The sequence below is a fragment of the Cnephaeus nilssonii genome (assembly GCF_951640355.1).
Source record: "Cnephaeus nilssonii genome assembly, chromosome: 10".
NCBI classification, from domain to species: domain Eukaryota; kingdom Metazoa; phylum Chordata; class Mammalia; order Chiroptera; family Vespertilionidae; genus Cnephaeus; species Cnephaeus nilssonii.
Genome location: NC_137081.1, coordinates 19,918,001 through 19,940,162, shown reverse-complemented (window position 1 = coordinate 19,940,162; position 22,162 = coordinate 19,918,001). Strand labels below are relative to the sequence as shown.

Here is a 22,162-nt window from a genome sequence, read left to right as displayed (position 1 = left end):
GAGGGGACAGACCAGGTGTGCATACTGTCCCTTCTGGCCCATCCCTCGGCTTCTCATACTGGAGTGGCCATGCTTATTACATGTTCTGACTGACCTAGTCCTGACATAGTTCACTGTAATCCCCAAAGCAAGAACTGTCATTAAGATCCAGGCCCTATAGCAGGTGCTGTTTAGAACCTCGAACCTTAATTGGACTCAATAAAGGCTTTCCCCCGCTTCATAGTGGTAGCTTCTATGCTGAGCACCCCACACTTAATATTTACTTATCCATTCTTCCATTAATTCAGCATTTATTAAACTCGTGCCACTTATAACCGGGATGAATGAGACAACACAGGGCACAAAATCCAGCAATGTACCCACAGGGCATGACTTTGGACCTCTGAGAACTGGTGTCAAAGCATCCTGCCATGCCCCTGCTTAAGAACGCATACCATGCCGCCCCCCCCCCCCCCCCCCCGCCTCCCGTGTCACCCTAGCTTCCTGAGACAGGTGGGTGCAGAGGGTACCAGAGGGACAAGCCAATTTACAGCACCACTTAAAGCACCATCACGGCTTCTTGCTCTGGACTGAGTCACAGTCCCCTTCCCTCTCTTCTTACAAGGCAATGTATGGTCTGAAATCAGAACATTTCCACAGCTTTTCCCCAAACTGCACGTATCCTGGGCTCTGGTGTCAGGAGCCTCTTCTTTTCCCAGAAGCCGAGACGGCCTCCCACTGACAGAGCCTGATAATAAATGAGTTCATTACCCTGGCTGCTGGGGCCCATGACAGCCCATCTGCTGGCGTGATTAATTAAAACTCTGACTGGCGATGGAGGCGCCATCTCAGGGCAGGAAAGCAATTATTCGGAGCATCTTCCAGCCCAACTTTCCTGATGGATCCTAGAGAGGGACACTGGGAAGGGAGAGCAGGGTCTTTCCGGGCCAGTGCCACCGCCTTCCCTCCTTAGGTTCCCCGCAGAGTCTCTTCCTGGGACGGCCACTAGAATTAAGTGGAAGCGAGTGGTGGGCCAGATCCTCAAGTTCCCAAGTGCAGCAGGGGAACATTCCTTAGAAGAGGGTTTTTCCCCTCCTCCAGGAGCGAGGAGTTTTGGGTTCAGAAGAGGGATTCCCCCTGTCTTTGGACCCACGCTCAGGAACTCCCCACTTTCCACCTGCATGCGATGTGCTCGTCATCCTCTTGCCAGTTGAGTGTGAAGCAAGGGTGGGAGGCCAGGCCTCAGAGTCTCCAGCTGTGTACAGAGTCCTGCATTGAGGGGATGTTGGTGCGTTCCTGGTCATAAACAAGGCTACTTTGGTCCCAGCTGTCTGTGACAAGGTGTGCTCATCTCTGTCAGGACCTAGAGGAAAAGGAACGTCGCAAGCTCTGAGGAGACTCCACCACCTCTGGGAAGACAGAGACACAATGTCTGTCTATTTTGTGCTGCCCACAGTCCTGGGATGGCAGTGAGAGATCCAACGTGGGCTTTTCACTTGAATAAAACCACAGCAGGGACCTCACCACCTAGAAAACCATCAAGTTTGCCTTTGGTCTATGGAAATCCTGTGCCTGTTCTTCACCTTTCAGGCCTAGGGCTCTCCTACTGCCCTGGAACAAAACTCGCCCTGGAGCAGCATCCACACTAAAGGATAAGTACCTGATAACAGGTTAAACTATTATATTTATTTTATATATATAATATATATATTTATTGTTGACACTATTACAGATATCTCCCATTCCCCTCTCCCCTTTCCATCCCTCCTCCCAGCCCCAGGTCTTCATTACCCTATTGCCCATGTCCATGGGCTATGCATATAAGTATAGAGATTCTTTGGTTTAACTCTTCTCGTCCCCCCAACCCTACCTCGAGGTATGTCTTGCCATGCCTCCCTGGGTCTTACTTTATTGGTCAATTCATTTTGTTCATTAGATTTTGCAAATAAGTGAGATCATGTGATATTTGTCTTTCTCAGTTTGGCTTATTTCACTTAGCATAATACTTTCCAGGTCCATCCATGCTGTCCCAAAGGGTAAGAGATCACTCTATTTTATAGCTGCAAAGTATTCCATAATGTAAATATCCCACAGCTCTTTTATCCATTCATCTAATGATGGGCACTTGAGCTATTTCCAAATCTTAGCTATCCTATATAATAAAAGCCTAATATGCAAATCAACCGAACAGCAGAACGATCGGTCGCTATGTGACACACACTGACCACCAGGGGGCAGATGCTCAATGCAGGAGCTGCCCCCAGCCTGCAGGCCCCAGGCCAGCCAAGGTGGGTGCCAGTAGGGCCCCCCCCCCCCCCAATCACCCCGCTGGTTGCCCCACAGATGGGCCCTGATTGCCTAGGGACCCTACCCGTGCACAAATTTCATGCACCGGGCCTCTAGTTGTAAATAACACTGCTATGAACATAGGGGTGCATATATTCTTTCTGGTTGTTTTTTTTTTTTTGGGGGGGGGGTTAGGATATATTTATTAGGAGTGACTTCATTTTAACAAGGACCAAAGCCTTGAGCTATGGGAATGAGATGGGTGCACTTCAGAACCAGAACCAAACAGTGGAGGGAGCGAGCTTTTGGGTCTTTGGGACCTCCCAGAAATGAACTGCTATACCAGCAATTTTCCACCAGTGTGCCACAAGGATTTTTAAAACATGCAATACTTGACTATTTAATCAGGGGCACTGACCTCCTTTCCCTTAGATTGTCAAAAAAAAAAAGAAAAGAAAAAAAAGAAAAAAAAAAAGACAATAGCCATGTGGTGTGAATGAATCAAAATTATACCTATTTTTGGTCATATTGGCATATATGTTATTAAAAAGTATTCTTTTTGCTGTGCTGCAGAACTTTAGTAATTAGTTTATGTGTGCAATTAGATGGAAAAGGTTGAAAATTGCTGTTCTAAACTAATACACAAGGCTAGCCCCTCTCTTTTTCTATATCCTCAACACTAACTTTACTGGAGTTAGCATCATTTCATATTATCTCACCAGGAAGAAAGTAGGGTTCGGGGGTCCTCCACTGACTCTAGACTTAACCTTTTGCACTCAGATGTCGAGTGTGACTCGACACGGTTAGCATCGGTAGCAGCTCGAGAAAAAAGCAAGCGAGTGCAAAGGGTTAAGAGCCCTTCATTACACGGCCCTAAAAAGTCAGAAAAGACATATACAAGGCAGGACCAGACGGACACTTCCCTCTGCTTTGTTTGGAGGTTATTGTTTAATTCTGTGCACTGAGCACTCTTGCCTCACTGACTAGGACTTAATTTGGTAGGAGAAAAGAGAAAGGGGAGCGGTGAGGCGGGAAAGGGACAAAGGAAGAATCCTTGCTTTGTCCCCTGCAGCCCTGAGATGCAGAGACCACAGCCTCCAAGCTACCCAGGAGGAGCAACCAGACAGCCTTTCTGCCCGTGTCTCACCAGACACACAGAGGGAAATACTGCCCAGAGTAGGAGGGAAACACCAGGAGATGGTGCCCAGACTTGGTCACACATGGAATCAGCTGGGGATCTTTACTACTGATGCCGGCTCCCACTTTCTGACCCAATCAGCAGGCTGTGACCTGGGCAGCAGTAGTTTTTAAAGCTCCGGGGGTGATTCTATGTAGAGCAATGTCTGGGATGTGAAGCCCTGCCTGAGCCTCCCAACCAGAAGCCTCTGGGATTCTCACCAAGTGTGGGCCCCAGCATCCAGGCAGAGCTGCAGGGAGCTCAAAGGCACCCTGCACACCTGCAGCCCTCTGGTTACCTGGCTCGATGGGGTTTCCTGCTCCATGGGGCACAGGCAAAGACAACACAGACAAGAGCTCTGCAGGGGGCTGCAGAAGACAGGAGGTGGCTGATTGGAAGCACTTTCAAAGGGTCCAAGAGGGACGTACGTGGCTGAGGCAGGAGGTAGAGGGAAGGGTGTGTCACGGTGAAGCAGTGCCCCACACAATGCCGTAAAGGCAACATGAAAAGACAGGCCACATGTCTGGGATCAGACACTGCCCATGCATGTGGTCTCTTTCCTCAAAACATAAGAATTCATGAATAGGACACAAAGACACATACATATCAATAACAGGTAACATTTATGGAACACTCTATAGTTTGTTTCATATCCACATTCTCAATAAATGCAGACACAGATTTTTTCTTCACAATTCAGCAGCCTGACCCTTTCCACTCACACAGGATGTATGATCACCCCTCAGAGAGAGGCTCAGGTCACCGGCCAGCAACGCTGTGGCGGGTGTGCGGGGCCAGCCAGCGATCACCCTGCAGAGGGAGGCCCAGGCCAGCCAAGCGATCGCACCCCTGCCTGTCACCCGCAGAAGGAGGCAACCAGTGGCGGGAGGGGGGGGGGCAGTGCCGCACAGATGGCAAGCAGTGGCAGCAGTGGGGGCGGGGCCAGCTGCCAGCAGCCGGGGGAAGGAAAGCCCCAATAGGCCCTGATCACCAGCCAGGCCTAGGGACCCTACCCAAGGGGTCCCGGATTGTGAGAGGGTGCAGGCCAGGCTGAGGAACACCTTCCCCCCTCGGCCCCCCCCCCCCATGCATGATTTTCGTGCACCGGGCCTCTAGTGAAATGATAAAATCCTAACTACTGTGGTGAATTTCTTTTTTTTTTTTGGGGGGGGGGGGGGTCACTAACACGTCAGAGGGCCGAAAGAGCATCTTTTCTCCGTGAGGACACCGTCACTCGCTGCTTAGAATGGGTACGCAGGAGACTGCTTCCCCTCCCACCTGCTTATGGAAAACCACCTGCACAGGTGGGACTAAAAGGCTTACATAAAAACAGAAATGGGTAGGACCTACCCTACCCAACGCTTTCCAGACCCAGCTTTCTGTTGTAGGAAATGAAGGGCATCCGTGATCAGCGTGAGCTGTGACTGCTGAGAGGGACAGGCAATGGACCACACCTCCTGCGAGGGCTGAGAAACTCACCCAGGCCTGCCGTGGTTCTCGATGAGAGAGCTTCATGAGGGCTGCCACCCTTACCAACGCCCCAGGTCAGCAGGAAGCCCGTTTCCAGAAACTTCAAAGCGCATGTGCTATATACGGAGATCAGTAAGACCACAAGCAACAACACAGCAATCAGAAAACAAGGACACTTTATAAACGTGTGCGGGTCTAAACATCCCTCATGTGTATGTGCTCATTACACAAAGAATTAGGAGGTTCCTTCTGCGCAACCTCAGAGACTGTCTCCAGAGCTTCGGTCCCTCCAGGCTGTTCGGTGTAGAGGTCTCAGCACGACAGTAATGACGATTCGTGTCGATCCCCACACGTCCAGGACCTAAATCAAGTCCAGCTGCAACAGGAACAACATGTTCAGAAAGGAGCTGGGCCACTGCAGGCCACTGCTGCTCTGGTGAGTTTAATGACGATGGCTCTCTTCGCTGGCAACACGCACTGACGTGCATTCTTGTCCACCACTAACTATTTCAGGAGTTAAATACCAAGTATCTCCTCACTGTAATGCTAAGAGCTTCTCCACGGAAAGCTGACAGCTGTTACTGGATGGCTGTCATGTCATGTGAGCCTTAAAGGCAGAAAGTTCCCACACCTGAAAGATGGGCACAAAGGCCAACACCTGTACACAGCCCCAGGCACCGCAATGGGAGGAGGTCCAGAAACCCCCCAATGCCTGCCAGCCTGTCTTGCTTACATGAAGTTAAGTGAGAACATTTAAGAATTAGGCTTCTTAAAGGCTGTTTTTTTATTTGTCAACCCACACAAATCGCACGCTGTATCGCTTACTTAGGCTGAGAGCAATTTCAGGAACTGGGTCATTTTGCTATCACAGGAGTAGCCTCCCCGGCTCTCTTAGTCCTTCAAAGAGGAGGATTAAATTGGATGAACTATGTCACTAAAACCACTGAGCACAGGGACTCCCACTATGAAATCACCTGATTAAATCTATGATGGCAACAAATAACAGTGTGGGAGCTTCCGGTGTGTTAGGAATGAAAGCACAAGTAAGAAACGAGGCTATGACCAGCAGCCTCTGTGCTACACTCACAGGTCAGACGACTTCCAAGATTAGCCCATTTGTGTGAAAGTACTTACTAAATCATCCACATCACCACCTTCTTCAAAGAGGGCTGCTCTCTCTTCATTTGGATTTTCTTTGGGGGCCAGAAACTGTGAATATAAAGGCAGTCATGATACCAAATGACATTCCTCCTCTTGAGATGAAGATACAAACCGCTAGCAGGGCCACAGGCAAACCTGAGACCTGCTACTGATGGCTCCCAACAAGCGTCATCTCGCTATTTGCTCCTTTGTTTGTCTCTGGGTGAAAGACTAATTCTGAGGTTGAACTGTCCACACTAACTAGTCACCAAGAAAGTGCCTGTGAAGAGGGAGACAGTGACCCTGTGGAGTCCCACGTCAGGCAGGGAAGATGCCTGATGTTCCCACTTGTGCTCCCAGAGGAGATGTGCGGTGTCATTAGGGTTAAGAAAAGAACCAAACTCCCTAAACCAGTATGCCTTGGTCTCCTTTGAAGGGATCATAAAAATAAAGGGTCAGATTTAAAGATTATAATCCGCTATTCTCCAACTCCTCTCCTCTTTGGGCAAAAGAGGTAAAAGGAAGAATTTCTTGTCAATGATATGAAACAAATAAATGGGTGAGCTTGGAGGTTATTCAATTCATTTTCTGGAAACACATTTGTGTTAGAAACTGTTTGAAAATAAGTGGATGAGAAAACTTCTTGTGTATCCGTCTGCTCAGCAGCCACGCTCCAGACCTGAAGCTTCTGAAAGGCAGAGCCACAGCAAAGCCAGGGCCTGAAAAGAAGTCTGCAAGAATCTGGTAATAAAACTCAGACTTTAAAAGGGTAATGAGAGCCCTTGAAAATGATCTGCACACCCCTGCTCTCATCCTGTCCCTCCGAGAGATAGCAGTGGGGACTCTTTTTCTTCAAGGCACGTGGTAACCGCATCTAAGAGCTAGGTTTTATCAACCACTTATCTATGCTAACACAAGAAGTGATCTTCTGGCAGCGTTAAGTACTTAAAATGGCAGCAGAGACGAGCCTGCAGGAGCGAGTGCTTTTAAAAGGGGAGGTGGGAGGTGAGCACGCATCCCATCAGCATTCCTCGGGTCAGTGTACACAGAGCACGCGTGTGGTGCGCAAACCCGCCCGCCCACTCTTGCTCTCCTGCAGCTGCCTCCACCCAAGAGGGAGCAGTGTAGTTGTACTTTCCTCACTTCCTCAACATGAAAAAATGCAAGAATTGCTTTCCCTATGTGTACATTCCTGTTATTTTTATGGTGCAATGGATATAATTGAGGCCCCTGAAACCTAAAACTTATAGACTCAAAATATGTCTCTTCAACAAGTCACCCTTTAAACATGAGGCTGTGCACAGCAAGTCTTAGAAAGCAAGTGCTGCACGCCTTCCATTCCCCACGGGCAAAAACTCCCACACAGTTAACCAAATGGGCACAGTGCAGAACTGGGCGGTGCCCTTGTCAGCACCCTGGACAGTGCCGTGGCAGCTTGTTTTTCATGCAACCTCCCCTGAACTTGTAACCCACAGTCAAAGCAACCCCACTATTCATTATCTTCAAGTCAGACCGAGAGATTAAGGGATTTACATTTTTCTAAAGACATTTATGGATCTTTCCATTGCCCTTTGTTGACCCTAAATTGGACTGTGTTCAGTGCTACAGTCAATGGGAAAGATAGAAAATGCTAGCAGTAGGGGTACAGTCTAGAACAGAACTGTAATGCAGCTTCCATACCATTAATCCTATTTATTTATTCTGGCTAATTATTAATGAAGATATCTGAGGGTCAAATACAGATAAATAAGAAATCTACATGTGTATTTGCATATGGTTTATGTCTAAAGATTATATACTCTGTTCTATCGTAGATTCCCAAATTAATCTTTATTTAAGATTCTAATTATTATAACTATTAAAAAAGATTTTTATTTTGTTTCTTTTCTCATTTCCCCTGTGTCAGTAATTTAATGGCTAAAGGATAAGATATCTGGTTGGGTGAAGAGAATAAAAAGTAGAGCTGTGTCTTGCTCTAAACCTCTGTGAAGCCACAAATGCCCAGCATCTTCCAAATACAGACAAACTGCAGGCCAAAGGCTCCACCGGCCACTGCATCTTCCATTACCCCTTAGGAACCTGGTCCATGGTGGGTGCTTACTGAGGAAACCAGAAAATCCCTCATGTTTTTTGGCACACAGCCCTAAAAAATCCATATTACCATCCTCTCCCCACCTGCAAAGCCCCTTTCACGCTGCAATTAGAGGATAAATTGAGACAGGACTATCTGCACAGTAGGATGGAGATCTATATAATTAAACACAAATGGCACATCTCTGAGACTAGGCCAAATTCCTAGGAAGAGAGGAACAGCAGCAAACAAACTTTCATCTCCATCCAGTGCGGAGCATCTGCAAGTGAGTGTCCTGATAGAGCTGCTCAACATTTCTGCGTAAGCAAATTGTGGCTAAAAGCTGGGCTGCCGTCCATTATCCTTCCCAAAGCCCCAGGCAAGGCTGATCTCTTACATGTATCACTCCTCCTCATCAGAGGTTTAAACTACCAGTGATTTCCAAGCTGCACAGTGACAAGGAGGTGAGAGACAGAGCAGAGAATTCAAGGGTGGGCCTGCTTTCTCAATAAAAGCAACAGATTCTCTGAAGGCAGCAAAATGGGTAGGCATCAACTCTCATCTTTTGTTGTGCTCTTTCCCTCTGCAAGATGCTGAAAAGGTAGAAAATAAATAGAAAGGGCACGTGGGTGACACACTCCTTCTTCCTCAGACCACCGTCACTCACTTGGGTCTCCCAGAGTGTCCTTACTCGGAGATCTTTAGGAGATGGATAAACTGTTACTTGTCAGGTACACAGAAATACAATCCTGGCCCCAAGCAGAGAAATGGAATCAATAACCTTTGTACAGAAATTTCCAGTTCTATCCCTCCGTTGAACTAGAAACTAACAGCCTCTGCTCAGACTCTCACCAATCCCCAAATCAAAGGCACATGGTTTCCATAGGGCTGATTCCAACATCAGCAGGTGATTATATACCCATAATCCAGATGTATAAAAGCAATAAATGTCAACAACAGTAAAGAAAGCTAAATTAGGCAGCTGTAAGAAAGCAAGTGCTAAAAAGCTATCCTCCTCCCCACAATAGAACTTGTACCAAATAATTATTTAGACTAGCTCAGCCTCTCTGAATTCCAAGAGAAATGATAGTCCAAAAGCCATTGGGATTAATCCCCTTCCCCATTGTTTTTAATATGGGGTAGAAAGAATGGAGGACTGGGGGTGGTCCTACAACTGGCTTCCTGGGCAATGACTTACCATGAGATCTCAGACAGATCATTTTACTTTTCAAGGCCCTAAGTTTCTTCATCCATAAAATACAGAGTTGGCACAAGATCAGTATTTCTCAGGTTCTGCCCCCTGGGCACAGGTGCTCCCGATCTGCCACTCCTATCAACTGAGGAGCACCACCTTTACCTGTTCCACATATCAGGCTCCCTTGTAAGCGTTCAGTTTAAAAAATAAAACTCAGCTAAGAGATCATTAGGATTCTTTCCAGCTGAGTAAAATTTTATGCAACATAAGCCAATGTCCTTGCCTTAGTTAAGAACTTGGCTTGTTTAGATTCTTCTAATCTAGGGCTTCTTGACAGTGTAATTATCAACATTTGGGGCCAGATAATTCCTTGTTGTGGAGCTGTCCTGTGCACTGTAGGATGTTTCAAAACTTGACCCACTGGGAGCCAGTAACACATTATCTACATTTCTCAAAGAACCCTCTGTTGTAACCACCAAAAATGTGTCTAGTCTGCCAAATGTCTCCTGGTTGAGAAGCATGTTCTCACCCTAACACAGCTAGCAAGAAGAAATCTAAAAAAGATAAAGAAGATAAACTTCAAGTGGGAACCAGCCTATCCTGACCTTTCACAAGGCACTGAGCTTTACTGACTGTGGCCTGGAGCAAAGGACTTCCCAGATGCTCCTGGAACCTGCCAGGATAAACAGCCACCCCTACCCACCACCACACCCAGAGGATAAACTGACGGATGAAGGGCAATAAGAGCTGGCTAAGACTTTACCAAACATCAAATGTCAATGGCATGTCTGAGAATAACCACCAGAAAGAGAAAAAAGTGCACTGAAAGAATTGACAGGTTATAATAACAATAAAAATGAATGTAAAAGTGGTAATATTTTTGTTGAGGCTTCAAAATGCAGTGAGAGTATAGGTATACCTAAAAGAAAGTGACCACTTATATCTAACTTTAGATATAATAGAAAGTCATGGAAGAACTTTCCATTTCTGCAGCATGGCTGACTTATCTACATTTCTCAAAGAATCCAAACATCCACACATTTCTAGAATACACCTGAAATTGCTGCCTCGCACAACTACTTCAAAACTACAACTAAAAGACAAAACGGACATCATCCAGAACCACAGGAAGGCTGGCTGAGTGGAAATTCTACAACTAGAAAGGAAGAGAAAAGCACACTGAGACTCAGAGGAGATGCAGAAGTAAAGGCAGAGGTACGGAGGCACGTGCGTGGAGAGGGCTGGCAACTGAGGATGCGGCTGGCTTTTTCAATCCGCAGGGAGACACAAGCTCGCGACTGCTCTAAACTCCAGTTCCGGGCGAGACTCTAGGGACCCAACTCATATGGGGAGAAACTGGACTGTCTGGCAGCGGGCGGAACTCAAGGGCAGCTTTCTCTCAGAGATGTTTGCAGTGATTATCGAGGGACACTGAGACCCGGGGGCCTCTCAGGGCAGGGCTGACGGGAAGCCATTGCTGTTTGCTCCGCCCTGAGACCCCGCCCCACCCAAGTGTGCACAGAGGCTTTTGCATATGAATGGCCTGGTCCTTTGAAATCTAAAATTAACTAACAAACTGCAGCTGAGTCAGAGAGACTCAGAACATCCAAAAGAAGGCCCAAGGCCCCATAGCAGCCTGCATTGCTTCACAGCTGGGTCTCATCTGGGCACCTCCAAAACCCAAACAAAGAAGAGGAATCTGCAGATCTCTCCGTAGCTCCTGCTGGGTGGCCTCAGGCAGAGGCTAAATTAGTACCCAGTGGTCAGAGTGGGACCATCCAGATTACAACTCCTCAGATCCATAAGGGACACACTCAGGGGGCAGACTCAGTGAGCACCAAAGCCCCACTGAAGCAAGTCTTACCTCATAAGGGTGTCTCCAGCACAGAAGTTCTCTCAGTGTAGACACAGCTGATCCTAACAGCCAATTGTTCTGGAGGTCAATTCCTCCCAGTGATACCAACAACAATCAAGGCTTAACTACAACAAGACTGTGCACACAGCCCACAAAGGGGTGCACCAAGAGTGTCTACCTCAGGTAACTGGGGAGGCTGAGCCACTGGGCCCTATAGGACACCTAGCACACAAAGCCACTCTTTCAACACAGGGAAGCAGCCAAAATGTGGAGACAAAGAAACAGGTCACAAATGAAAGAAATGGAGGAAAGCAAACTACAGGATATAGAGTTCAAAACCATGGTTATAAGGTTTTTCAAGCCAATAAATTTAGCGAGACCCTCGAGGATATGAAAAAGGACCAACTAGAAATTAAGCATACACTGACTGAAATAAAAAATAATATACAGAGATCCAACAGCAGACTAGAGGATAGCAAGAATCAAGTCAAAAATTTGAAATACAAAGAAGCAAAAAACACCCAGCCAGAAAAGCAAAAAGAAAAAAGAATCCAAAAATATGAAGATAGGGTAAGGAGCCTCTGGGACAACTTCAAGTGTACCAACATCAGAATTATGGCGGTGCCAGAAGAAGAGAGAGAGAAAGATATTGAAAACCTATTTGAAGAAATAATGACAGAAAACTTCCCCCACTTGGTGAAATAAATAGACTTACAAGTCCAGGAACCGCACAGAACCCCAAACAGAAGGAATCCAAAGAGGACCACACTAAGACACATCATAATTAAAATGCCAAGAGCAAAAGACAAAGAGAGAATATTAAAAGCAGCAAGAGAAAAACAGTTAGTTACCTACAAGGGAGTACCCATACGACTGTCAGCTGATTTCTCAACAGAAACTATGCAGGCCAGAAGGGAGTAGCAAGAAATATTCAAAGTGATGAATAGCAAGAACCTACAACCAAGATTACTTTACCCAGCAAAGCTATTATTTAGAATTGAAGGTCAGATAAAGAGCTTCACAGATAAGAAAAAGCTAAAGGAGTTCATCACCGCCAAACCAGTATTATATGAAATGCTGAAAGGTATTCTTTAAGAAGAGGAAGAAGAAGAAAAAGGCAATGATAAAAATTATGAACAACAAATACATATCTATCAACAAGTGAATCTAAAAATCAAGTGAATAAAAAATCTGATGAACAGAATTAACTGGTGAATGTAATAGAATCAGGGGCATAGAAAGGGAGTGGACTGACAATTCTCGGGGTGAAACGGGTGTGGGGGGTGCGGGAAGAGACTGGACAAAAATCGTACACCTATGGATGAGGACAGTGTGGGGGGATAAGGGGATGGGGTGGGGTGGAAACTGGGTGGAGGGGAGCTATAGGGAGAAAAAGGGGGAACAATTGTAATAATCTGAACAATAAAGATTTATTAAAAAAAATAAAAAAAAATAAATGCACTGTGAAGATTGCTCTTCAACCTCACTAATTATACTCAAGTTTCCTTAATTGATTATTTGAAAAGTGACCAAACTTAAAACACTTGCATAATAAAGGCAGCATAAATGACTATTTTAGTACACAGTCAAAAGTGACCATACTTCCCTAACCTGGCTAAGAGAAATAACTGACGCATGTCTCTCCCATTAAAATGGAAAGGAAACCCTGCCAGAAATTTCCAGTCCTATCCCTCCGTAGAACTAGAAACTAACAATGCACCTGTGCACCAAAGGGTAGCCAGTTTGATTTCCAAACAGGGCACATACCTAGGCTGTGGTTTGATCCCCAGTTGAGATGCTTACGGGAGGCAATTGATCAATGATTCTCTCTCACATCGATGTTTCTCTCTATCTTCCTCTCTCTCTAAAATCAATAAAAACATATCTTTGGGTGAGAATTAAAAAACACACACAAAACCCACAAGGAACCAGCTGCCATGAGCCAGAATCTCTCTCAGTAGTTCTCCTCATTATTGTCTGTATATGCACTCTCACTTCTACACTTCTCTTCAAAAACCAACAGGTGCCATTTAAAAACATTTCTAATACAAAAGATTAAATCTTCACCCTGAAAAACAAAGGTTCATATGACACTGAAGCAGGTACAGAATCATCATCTTGCAAACAAGCCAGTGTGCACAGGGGAGTCTGAATACTGGACTCGACTCTACTGTCCACCATGTTTTCTCTCTAGTCAAGGATGAGGTGTTCAGAATTACAACCAACTGAAATCAGTTCTGCTGATATTAGAATCATGTGAGGACACCAACCCAGACATAGTCATTAACTGAAATTCCTCTCTATAGCTACATTATCAGACAGCAAAATTCCTGATGGGGAGGCAACACAGAACAAGCCTCAGACAATTTGCAAGAAGCATATGATCCCCTTCCAGGTGTCTCTCTGCTTTAACTTTAACGCACTGGATCCACTGGGCTGTGACACTTCCGTGAGGAAAACTACCCTTTTAGATCAGTGTCCCTTCTTCTTCTAATAACTGTAATATGTACTCAAGTCTCACCTAGATAATAGATATTTTAATGCAATAGTGACTAAAATTAAAGTATTTGTATTGACTAATTTTATTTGTTTAGCAAAAACTGATTGACAAGCCTTCAGGCTATGTGGTGGTTAATTTTAATTTTAAGTGTTAACTTAGCTAGGCCATGGTGCTCAGCTGCTTTGTCAAATGCCCGTCTAGATGTTGCTGTACATGTGGTTAACATTTACAATCAGCTGACTTAAAGTAAAGGTTCCCTCAATAATGTTGGTAGACTTCATCCAATCAGTTAAAGGAATTCTGCCTTAAGACTGTAAATAGAAATCCTGCCTGAGTTTCCAGCTTGTTGGCCTGCCCGACAAGTTTCAGATCTGCCAGCTTCCACAATCATATGAGCCAATCCCTTAAAATAAATCAATCTCCCTTCTACCACACACATTCTACTGGTTGCCTCTGTGCAGAGCCCTGAATGATACAACCCAGTTAGAGGGCGAAATATCAGCAAGCCATTGTATAAAGTAACAAATAGAAATAAAACACAGCCGCTGAATGACATACTCTCAAGTACTGGCAGCCTCATAGTACGGATTATGGCAGAGAGGGTGCAGACAACCCCTCCTGAGACAATAATCAGCATCTTAGCGTTTGCTTCTAAAATTCCAGCATATTATTTCCTGAAAACAAAAGGCTTTTGCCAGGCAAAGTGCTTTAAAAAATTCCTGCATATTTAGACTAACTGTTCTTCCAAACAACATTAGAGTTTCTACCAAATCACTCATAAAAATTCAAGGTGTTTTTGATTTGGCCTAAACTTAGCCGTAAGATGAATATTTCCAGCCTTGTTCCTGCCATTCCCTTAACAGATTCCTGTCTGCCACTCCAGACCAAGCTCTCCCTCCACGGTACAGTGTTTTCTGAGTCTCACTGCCTCCCTCTGCTACCTGTAACTGCTCCTTTCGGTTTCAGAGGACAGGGGTGCTGTCTTACCATCAGCACAGTGCCTAGCAGACAGCAGAGGCTTAGGACACAACTGGCAGCGGCCAGGCGCTGTGCTGACAGGACTGGGTAAATCAGTGACAGAAACTGAAGCTCAATGCTATGAACCATACACTTTTGAGCTATTCAATTTAATTCCATTAAAATTTTATCAAAAACCTAGGTATAATGAAGGATTATTGACCTACATAGCCACACCTATTTGACTCACAGCTGAATCAGATTCAGTACTCATACACAACAGGGAGACCTTGGCCTAACTATATGGGTCAATACGAATCTCCTGGGTCTCACACATGGGGTCTTTTAACTTACCGAAAACTTCTAGATGTGCCTTATGCCAGAACACCAATGTTCTGCCACCTTGCTGCAAAATTACAAATTCAAAACCATGCCTAGGACCCATCTCAGACAAAAAATATCTTGGGGTAGGGGTTTGGCCATCAGTATATTTTGTAAAAAAATAGCTCCTCAGCCAACCAATGTGTGGCCGGAATGGGGTCTAGGTATGCACTATGGACGTCAGCAGCCCTGGAGCTACTAAAGCTGGGGTCACAGGAGAGTTCTGAAACATTACCACAGTCTACGGAACACTAAGTGAGATTATAATTTCCCCCACAAGGATGCTGCAATTTGCCTGTTAACTGAATAAAAATGGGTACACTAAAAATAGTTACCCTCAAAAATGTAACTTCTTCAAATAAGAATGGGTAAGAAAATAACGTTCACTGCAATAATTGATCTAAAGATAGGGAGCAGTCAGTACCTTTTTGGCTTCCTCAGCCGTGACAGAGCTTCCAGGGGCTTCATCTTTGGTGATCAGAGTAATTCCATCTAAAAAGTAATTCAGAGTAAAATCTAAGTACAGAATCAACCCCGGTCCCACCTTCCTTTCCACCATACCTCTTCCCATTTAGAACTGGAGATTTTTAAAACTATGATTGTGCTCTTCTCTGTAAGGAATATAAAACTATAAAGACATTTCATTCACCTAATTCCTTCCATCTTACATTACCCTTTCTCCTAGTTTTGCCTGTGTAAAAGTCACATCGCAAATGCTCTGTGAAGCCTTCCTTGCTTAAATCCAGATAGAAATAATCTCTCCTTTAGAATTCTCAGATCACTTTGTTCATGCCTTTGAAATGGCTCTCATCATATCTTACCCTGTATAACTTACCCTGTATAAATTTCATCTCTTCTATTGGGATGCTACACTTTTCTCTAGGGCAGGTTTTATTCATCTTTATATTCCCCTCAATGTAGTACACAGAAGCTCAGTAAATAAGTGATAACTGAATGACTGTATGCTCTGGTACCCAATATGGGAATCTGCAGACATTTTGACTTCCAGGAGTGTTACTGGCTATTGATGGAACAGCAGGAAGGCCAAGGTCGGGAGGAAACATCTCTTACAATGGCCATGTCTATCATTTAGCACAGCACATCAATTTTAGCTCAGTGAGAGCAAGTCAAGGAGAGAAAATCTACCCTTTAGTTTTCTCTTCTTCCTAAGATTTTCTCCTGCCTCAAATGGCTAATGCGTGAAATACTTTCAGAAAAGCACATGCATTTAATATCCATTTGTACCTAGAAATGGCACAAGTCATGTGTATTCTCTCAATAGGATATAAGCTCTCAGAAAATATGTATCTTGTGTATGTCCTGTAAGTTTCTTTTCAGCAAACAATATGCTGGAGGCATTCAATAAATACCAAAACCAATCTCTTTCATCTACCAGGTCGGCAGCAGAGACACAAGAGTGATTTGAGGAAGCACCATTTGCCACCTATTCTAATTGCTTTTGCTCCCGAGTGTAGAAGTTAAAGGGCTGAGAAATGAACTGTCAGGGAAATGGTTGCCTGTGTGATGAAAAGCTGCCCGTTAGAAGCTGGATAGATAGGTATGTAACTCCTTCCCACAGAAATGCACATAAAGCAGGCTGAAGGTAATTCTGGGGCCCTATTTCAAGTGAAAAGTTTCATACTTTTTAACATCATTGTTTTTAATGGCTTGTACAGAATACTTGGGTTCTGAAAAAATATCAAGTCTGCTTAAAAAAGTGGGCAAAGGGCATGAAGAAAATCAAACACAAAGCTTTAAAAAAGTGTATTACCTTCTTTCTAGGTTTAATTTGCATTGGTCACTGTAAATAACTGAGGAACTGAGTGGCCAAATTTGGTGCATGAAGATGCTGGTCTGCTGCTATGAGAAGCCCAACAACATGGTAATGAAAAGTAGCAGGTGAGGCCAAGGAAAGTGCCATGGGTCCAGCAGGACTCAAAGTATCTCAGAGTCTGGGGAAGGGGGCAATTCTACCCTCACAGCTTCCTTCATCTAACAGAAAGGTGTGATCTTTGAAACAGGCCAGGCTACAGTTTCATGTGGGACTTACATGCATACTTATTATTTACCTCTTTGTATTTAGGCTTATTAAATTATATTTTTAGTTCATTGAATCCTGAGCTGTTCCCAAATACACATCAAAAGTCATCACACAACACAATATATATATATTAGAATTTGTATTTATATTTAGAAAAAATAGCATCAATATTTGAAGAAAATGATAGCTTACCCTGAATGATGATTTCCCAGAAATGATTTAATTGTTTAATTTCCACTTTCTCTTGAAGGTCTTTCAGGAAATTGTTAAAGCGCTGAGCTTCTGAAAACTGTGGGGGCAAGTCAGAGCAAATATAAAAATAAGTCCTCCCAGGCCAAAGTACTATATATACTGAATTAGTCATTTATAACAGACAGTATATATATTACAATTATACATATATGTGTATATTTATACATGTTAAATATATGTTATATATTTGTATATAGTATTAAATATATATAATATATATCTATAATATACATATTTCTTTGGTAAATGGAAAACTGTTATTTCCAATTTCAACTTCGTTTGATAGGAACCTGAAATCTTTCCATCTGTGGAAGGTACAGAACCTTCCAAAGCCACACAGTTTTTTAGTGGCCTGGTACTTTGTTTTTTAACTTTTAATATAGACATATTCAAACAAAAATAGAGAATAACTCATTGAACACTCATATACCCATCACCCAGCTTCAACAATTAGCAGCTCGGCCAATCTTCTTTCATCTATACCTCCACCTGCTCCCACAACTCAGACTGTTTTGAAGAAAATTTCCATCATATTATTTCATCTATAAGTATTTCAATACACAATATCTAAAATATATAGATTCTTTAAAATGTAGTCATAAAATTTAATAAGAATTCCTTAATAGAAGCAAATAACCCATCAGTATTTACATTTCCCCAATCTATACTAATAAAAGGGTAATATGCTAATTAGACCGGGTCGACCAGCCATCTTCCGGATGTCTGACTTCCTTCCGGACAAAGCCATGGTGGTGGGGGCCAAGGCAGAGGCAGTTAGGGGTGATCAAGCTGGCAGGGGAAGGCAGTTGGGGGCGAGATCAGGCCGGAAGGGGAGGGCAGTTAGGGGAAAGATCAGGCCAGTAGGGGAGGGCAGTTGGGGGAAGGATCAGGCCAGCAGGGAAGGGCAGTTGGGGGCAACCAGGCTGGCAGTGGAGAGCAGTTGGGGGCAAGATCAGGCCGGCAGGGGAGGGCAGTTGAGGGCGAGATCAGGCCAGCAGGGGAGGGCAGTTAGGGGCGATCAGGCAGGCAGGCAAAGAGGTTAGAGGTGATCAGGCAGGTAGAGGCAGGCCAGCAGTCGGACATCCCCCAAGGGGTCTCTGATTGGAGAGGGTGCAGGCTGGGCTGAGGGAACTCCCCCCACCCCTGTGCATGAATTTCGTGCACCACCACTAGCTATTCCATAAAACATTAAAAACATTTTTTTACAATTAGAAATGTCTTTACATTAAGATTAATTGATATAATTTTAACGTCTCTTTTGATTCTCCTCCAACTCTTTTTTTATTTTTCCTTTTTTTTTTTTTTTTTTTTTTTTTTTAAGAAATCTATCACCGGGTACTTTTAAGGACAAGTTGTGGCAGGAGTGCATAGAAATGTCTTCAGACACCATCTAGCCTGGGGGAGCAGTGTTACTTAAAAGCAATATTTTTTTACTGCCTTTTTCCACCTAATGAAATCTTTCTCCACCCGACTGAGTCACCTCCGTCTTCTTCTGACTCTACTCTGCCAAAAGTTTTTCTTTTATCTGTAGGGCATTTGGGTCACCTACTACTAAATGTCTTATTCTATTCTAACTGTAATCATTGTCCCATTTCTTATTCTTTGCAAGTATCTAAACTACTCAAGAATTATACTGCTCATTCATTCAGCAAATATTAATTAGTACAAGACATAAGAACTACAATTGTGCCTCCTTTTATAATTTAAACTTGCTTACTCTTGCCTAGAGCTTATGTATAAAAGCCTAGAAATAATTTGGAAGATTTTTTGAAGTGTTTTATAAACATTTCCAATAAAACACACCAACAAAAACCCACACAAAAGGCAGGATAGAGGTACTGAGTAATTAATTTTCAGTGTTCTTTTACACCCTGGCATTCAGATCCCTACTCCTGTCTTCATAAAATCCTTTTCAACAATTACACAATATATATTTCCCATCAATACCCTTAAATAATTAGTCCACCCTTTACAATAATGACTGGACCACTAGGGGTACAATGGAACTCTCCTGTTTGCCTAATAGAAACCATACAGCCAGGGCTATAACATAACAAAAAGCTCATTCCCAGGGATAAAACATTCCACTCTTCCACCCCTTATTCCCCCTCAGAAATGACACTGACAGTAGGATGAGTTAGTCATCTCCACTTCTCTTGGCATACATTGCTATTCATAGTGAGACTGATTGTTTCCAAAGCCCAGGATCCAAAGCCCAGGCTTATTTGTGGGTGCTAGATGTGTCTCCCCTGTGATGATGGCCAATGGTTTAGGGTGAGGAGACAGGCTAGGATAGTATTACCTGAATGGCTTCTTCCCTGAAGGCTTTGATGCAGTCCACGCTCTTCATAAAATACGGTGTTTCGTTAGTATCCAAAAACTGTTCAATGTGACTTACAAGCTGGCGACTCGCTAGAACACAAGACAAGTTTTATTTTTCTCTATTCAAGTGATGCTTGTTAGAGAGAATATATCCTTCTGTGTGGCTATCTTCTTTTCTGGAGATGCAAAATGCTGATTCTAGATGTCTTTATTTGAAAAGTTTGGGTGGTACTTACTGATATTTGTCAAGAAATAAAATTTAATTTCTAAAATGCTTAGAATTATAGCTAAATGTTCCATTTGGGACTTCAAATACTAAATTGTTGGGTTTTAAAAAAATTATTGGTTTTGCTTTTTATTCTCCCTTCCTTAGAATTTAGGAACCATTGGGGTAATTTAAAACTGCCTTTACAGATATATTTATAAAAGATAGGTCCTCTAGTCCCTCCCCTAATTACACTTAAGATAAATGTCAAACAGAGCAAGACAGTGGAAAATAATGAGGCAGGGACACCTCATCTTCTACTAATCCCAGGTCAAATTAGAAAAGACCAGCCTCGTCTTAATTTAATAATATCCTTTAGGATGGGAAGTCATTGCTACAGATCTTCTGCCCTCAGCTTAACCCAAATAATCTCTATGCTGTTCAACAGTCTACAAGCCATAATAAACACTTAATAAACAATAACTGTCAGCCAGCAATGTCATAAATGCTACAGAAAGAGAAAACACATTAATGTTATCATTTCCAAGGTGGACTGAAATTTGGGGCTGCCTTACAAATAGACAAACAATTCTTCAGTATAAAAGCAGAGAAAAATAGAAACACAACGTCATCAGAAAACTTTAAGTTGCTGAGCAGATTAAAACTGACCCTTATGATCTGTGCAGAACAAACCACAGAGACATGCACCTTCATGGCCTAACGGCTCCTTCTCACTCAGCCCCTGAAACCACTCCCTAGGGCTGGCAGCAATTTATGCTGAATGGTCAAGATGTTCTAAGACTGCGTGTCTGCCGTGGTCATGGCCTCATCTGAGCACTCTAACAGTTATGAATGTGTGCATACAATACTAATGAAAAGTACTTTCAAGGCTCGCCTGTAAGGACCACTAACTGAATCACAGTGACCTGACCAATGCTAGATGCCTTATGAAAGACAGGAAACTCAGTGCCGCCCACTTATTTCCTAAGGCTCTTGCAGCATGTGGAAAGGATTATAAACTGGATGAAGTATTTTCCAATATAAAAATTCTGCAGCAAGAGAAAATATGCCCGGTAACCATTTCATCTCTTCTACCAACTAGGAGATTATGATCTCCATTATAAAAAAAGTACTTAATGAACTTGAGGGATTAAGGAAACACTTCCTTGCAATTTTGAAAATCTTTACCAATGTATCCTGCAGCAGCAGTAAATTAATATCCAACAGCAATTCAAAGGAAAGAAAGAACACTCGGATAGGCCTTTTTAAACAAGGTAAACAATACAACCCTGATTAGTAGGCACAGCAGAAAACCATCGACAGAAGCTCAAAGCAACAAAAGCTATCTCTCTTTTGCAGCTTGGAAAGGTGAAGGAACAAATGTTTGATATTTCCTATTCCACTTAAAGCAGGCTTCTTTATCAGACAGTTTGATATAAAGTTCATTCAGAGTTATATATCTGGGCACAAATAAGAGCCTTTATAGGTCAATGGCAGTAAATCCCAGAGATTCCAAGTTTCTCATTTCCTTTGAATGAGAACGAGGGATCTTTCAAGCTATAATGTAAATGTTCCTCTATGCTTGATTTAGTGATCATTTTCATTAATTTAAACCTGGTATATATTTATTGTGTAACTGCTACGTATAAGACACTATGCTATGGTCTGTGGAAGATTCAATTAAGTTGAAGATAAGATTCTTGTTTTTAAGGAGTTCACACTCTAATAGAGGATATAACACACATACACAAAAATAATAGACGGTAAAAGTGAAGAATGTTGTGGGAATATATCAATTGATCTGAATTTTTAAAAATTCATGAATTAACATGTGGTTTTTTTTAGCTGGCAATGAGAAATAAAATTTAGCTGTCATATAGCAGGAAACAGATTGAGCAGAAGTCGGAAGAATAGAGATGGGAAAGCACATGTTATGTTTGAAGAAAACAAATGATCCAGTATATGGAGTCCATGGACAGACATACAGGAAGAAACAAGAGAAAAGGGAGCTGATGAAGGAGGCTAAGAAGAAAAGGACAGGAGATGGATAAAAAACAGGAGGCTATGGCGTCACAGAGACTAAGAGAAGAGAAGCTTGGAATAGCAGGGTTGTCTGCTGTGTCATAAGGTATTACATAAATAATGTTACATACTATCTATATATATAAGAGCCCAGGGACTGTTATGGTGGAATGACCAGAACGACCAGTCATTATGATGCATACTGACCACCAGGGGGCAGACGCTCAATGCAGGAGCTGCCCCTTAGTGGTCAGTGTGCTCCCACAGCAGGAGCACCACTCAGCCAGAAGCTGAGCTCACGGCTGGCGA

At 43.4% G+C, this 22,162-nt stretch overlaps 1 protein-coding gene across 3 annotated transcripts in view; it reads right to left on the bottom strand.

Annotated features, from left to right (window-relative positions):
- Window positions 1-3,504: 3,504 nt before the first annotated feature.
- The window catches only part of XRCC5 (X-ray repair cross complementing 5), an 87,862-nt gene continuing 69,204 nt past the window's right edge, over window positions 3,505-22,162 (bottom strand). For all 3 annotated transcript variants that reach the window (XM_079782329.1, XM_079782328.1, XM_079782330.1), the window contains exons 17-21: window positions 19,607-19,716; window positions 17,245-17,341; window positions 15,436-15,503; window positions 6,047-6,121; window positions 3,505-5,288 (exon numbers count right to left, since the gene is read on the bottom strand). In XM_079782329.1, the coding sequence (XP_079638455.1) occupies window positions 5,274-5,288; window positions 6,047-6,121; window positions 15,436-15,503; window positions 17,245-17,341; window positions 19,607-19,716 (365 nt within the window). In that variant the 3' untranslated portion in view covers window positions 3,505-5,273. The remainder of the gene's footprint in view (window positions 5,289-6,046; window positions 6,122-15,435; window positions 15,504-17,244; window positions 17,342-19,606; window positions 19,717-22,162) is intronic.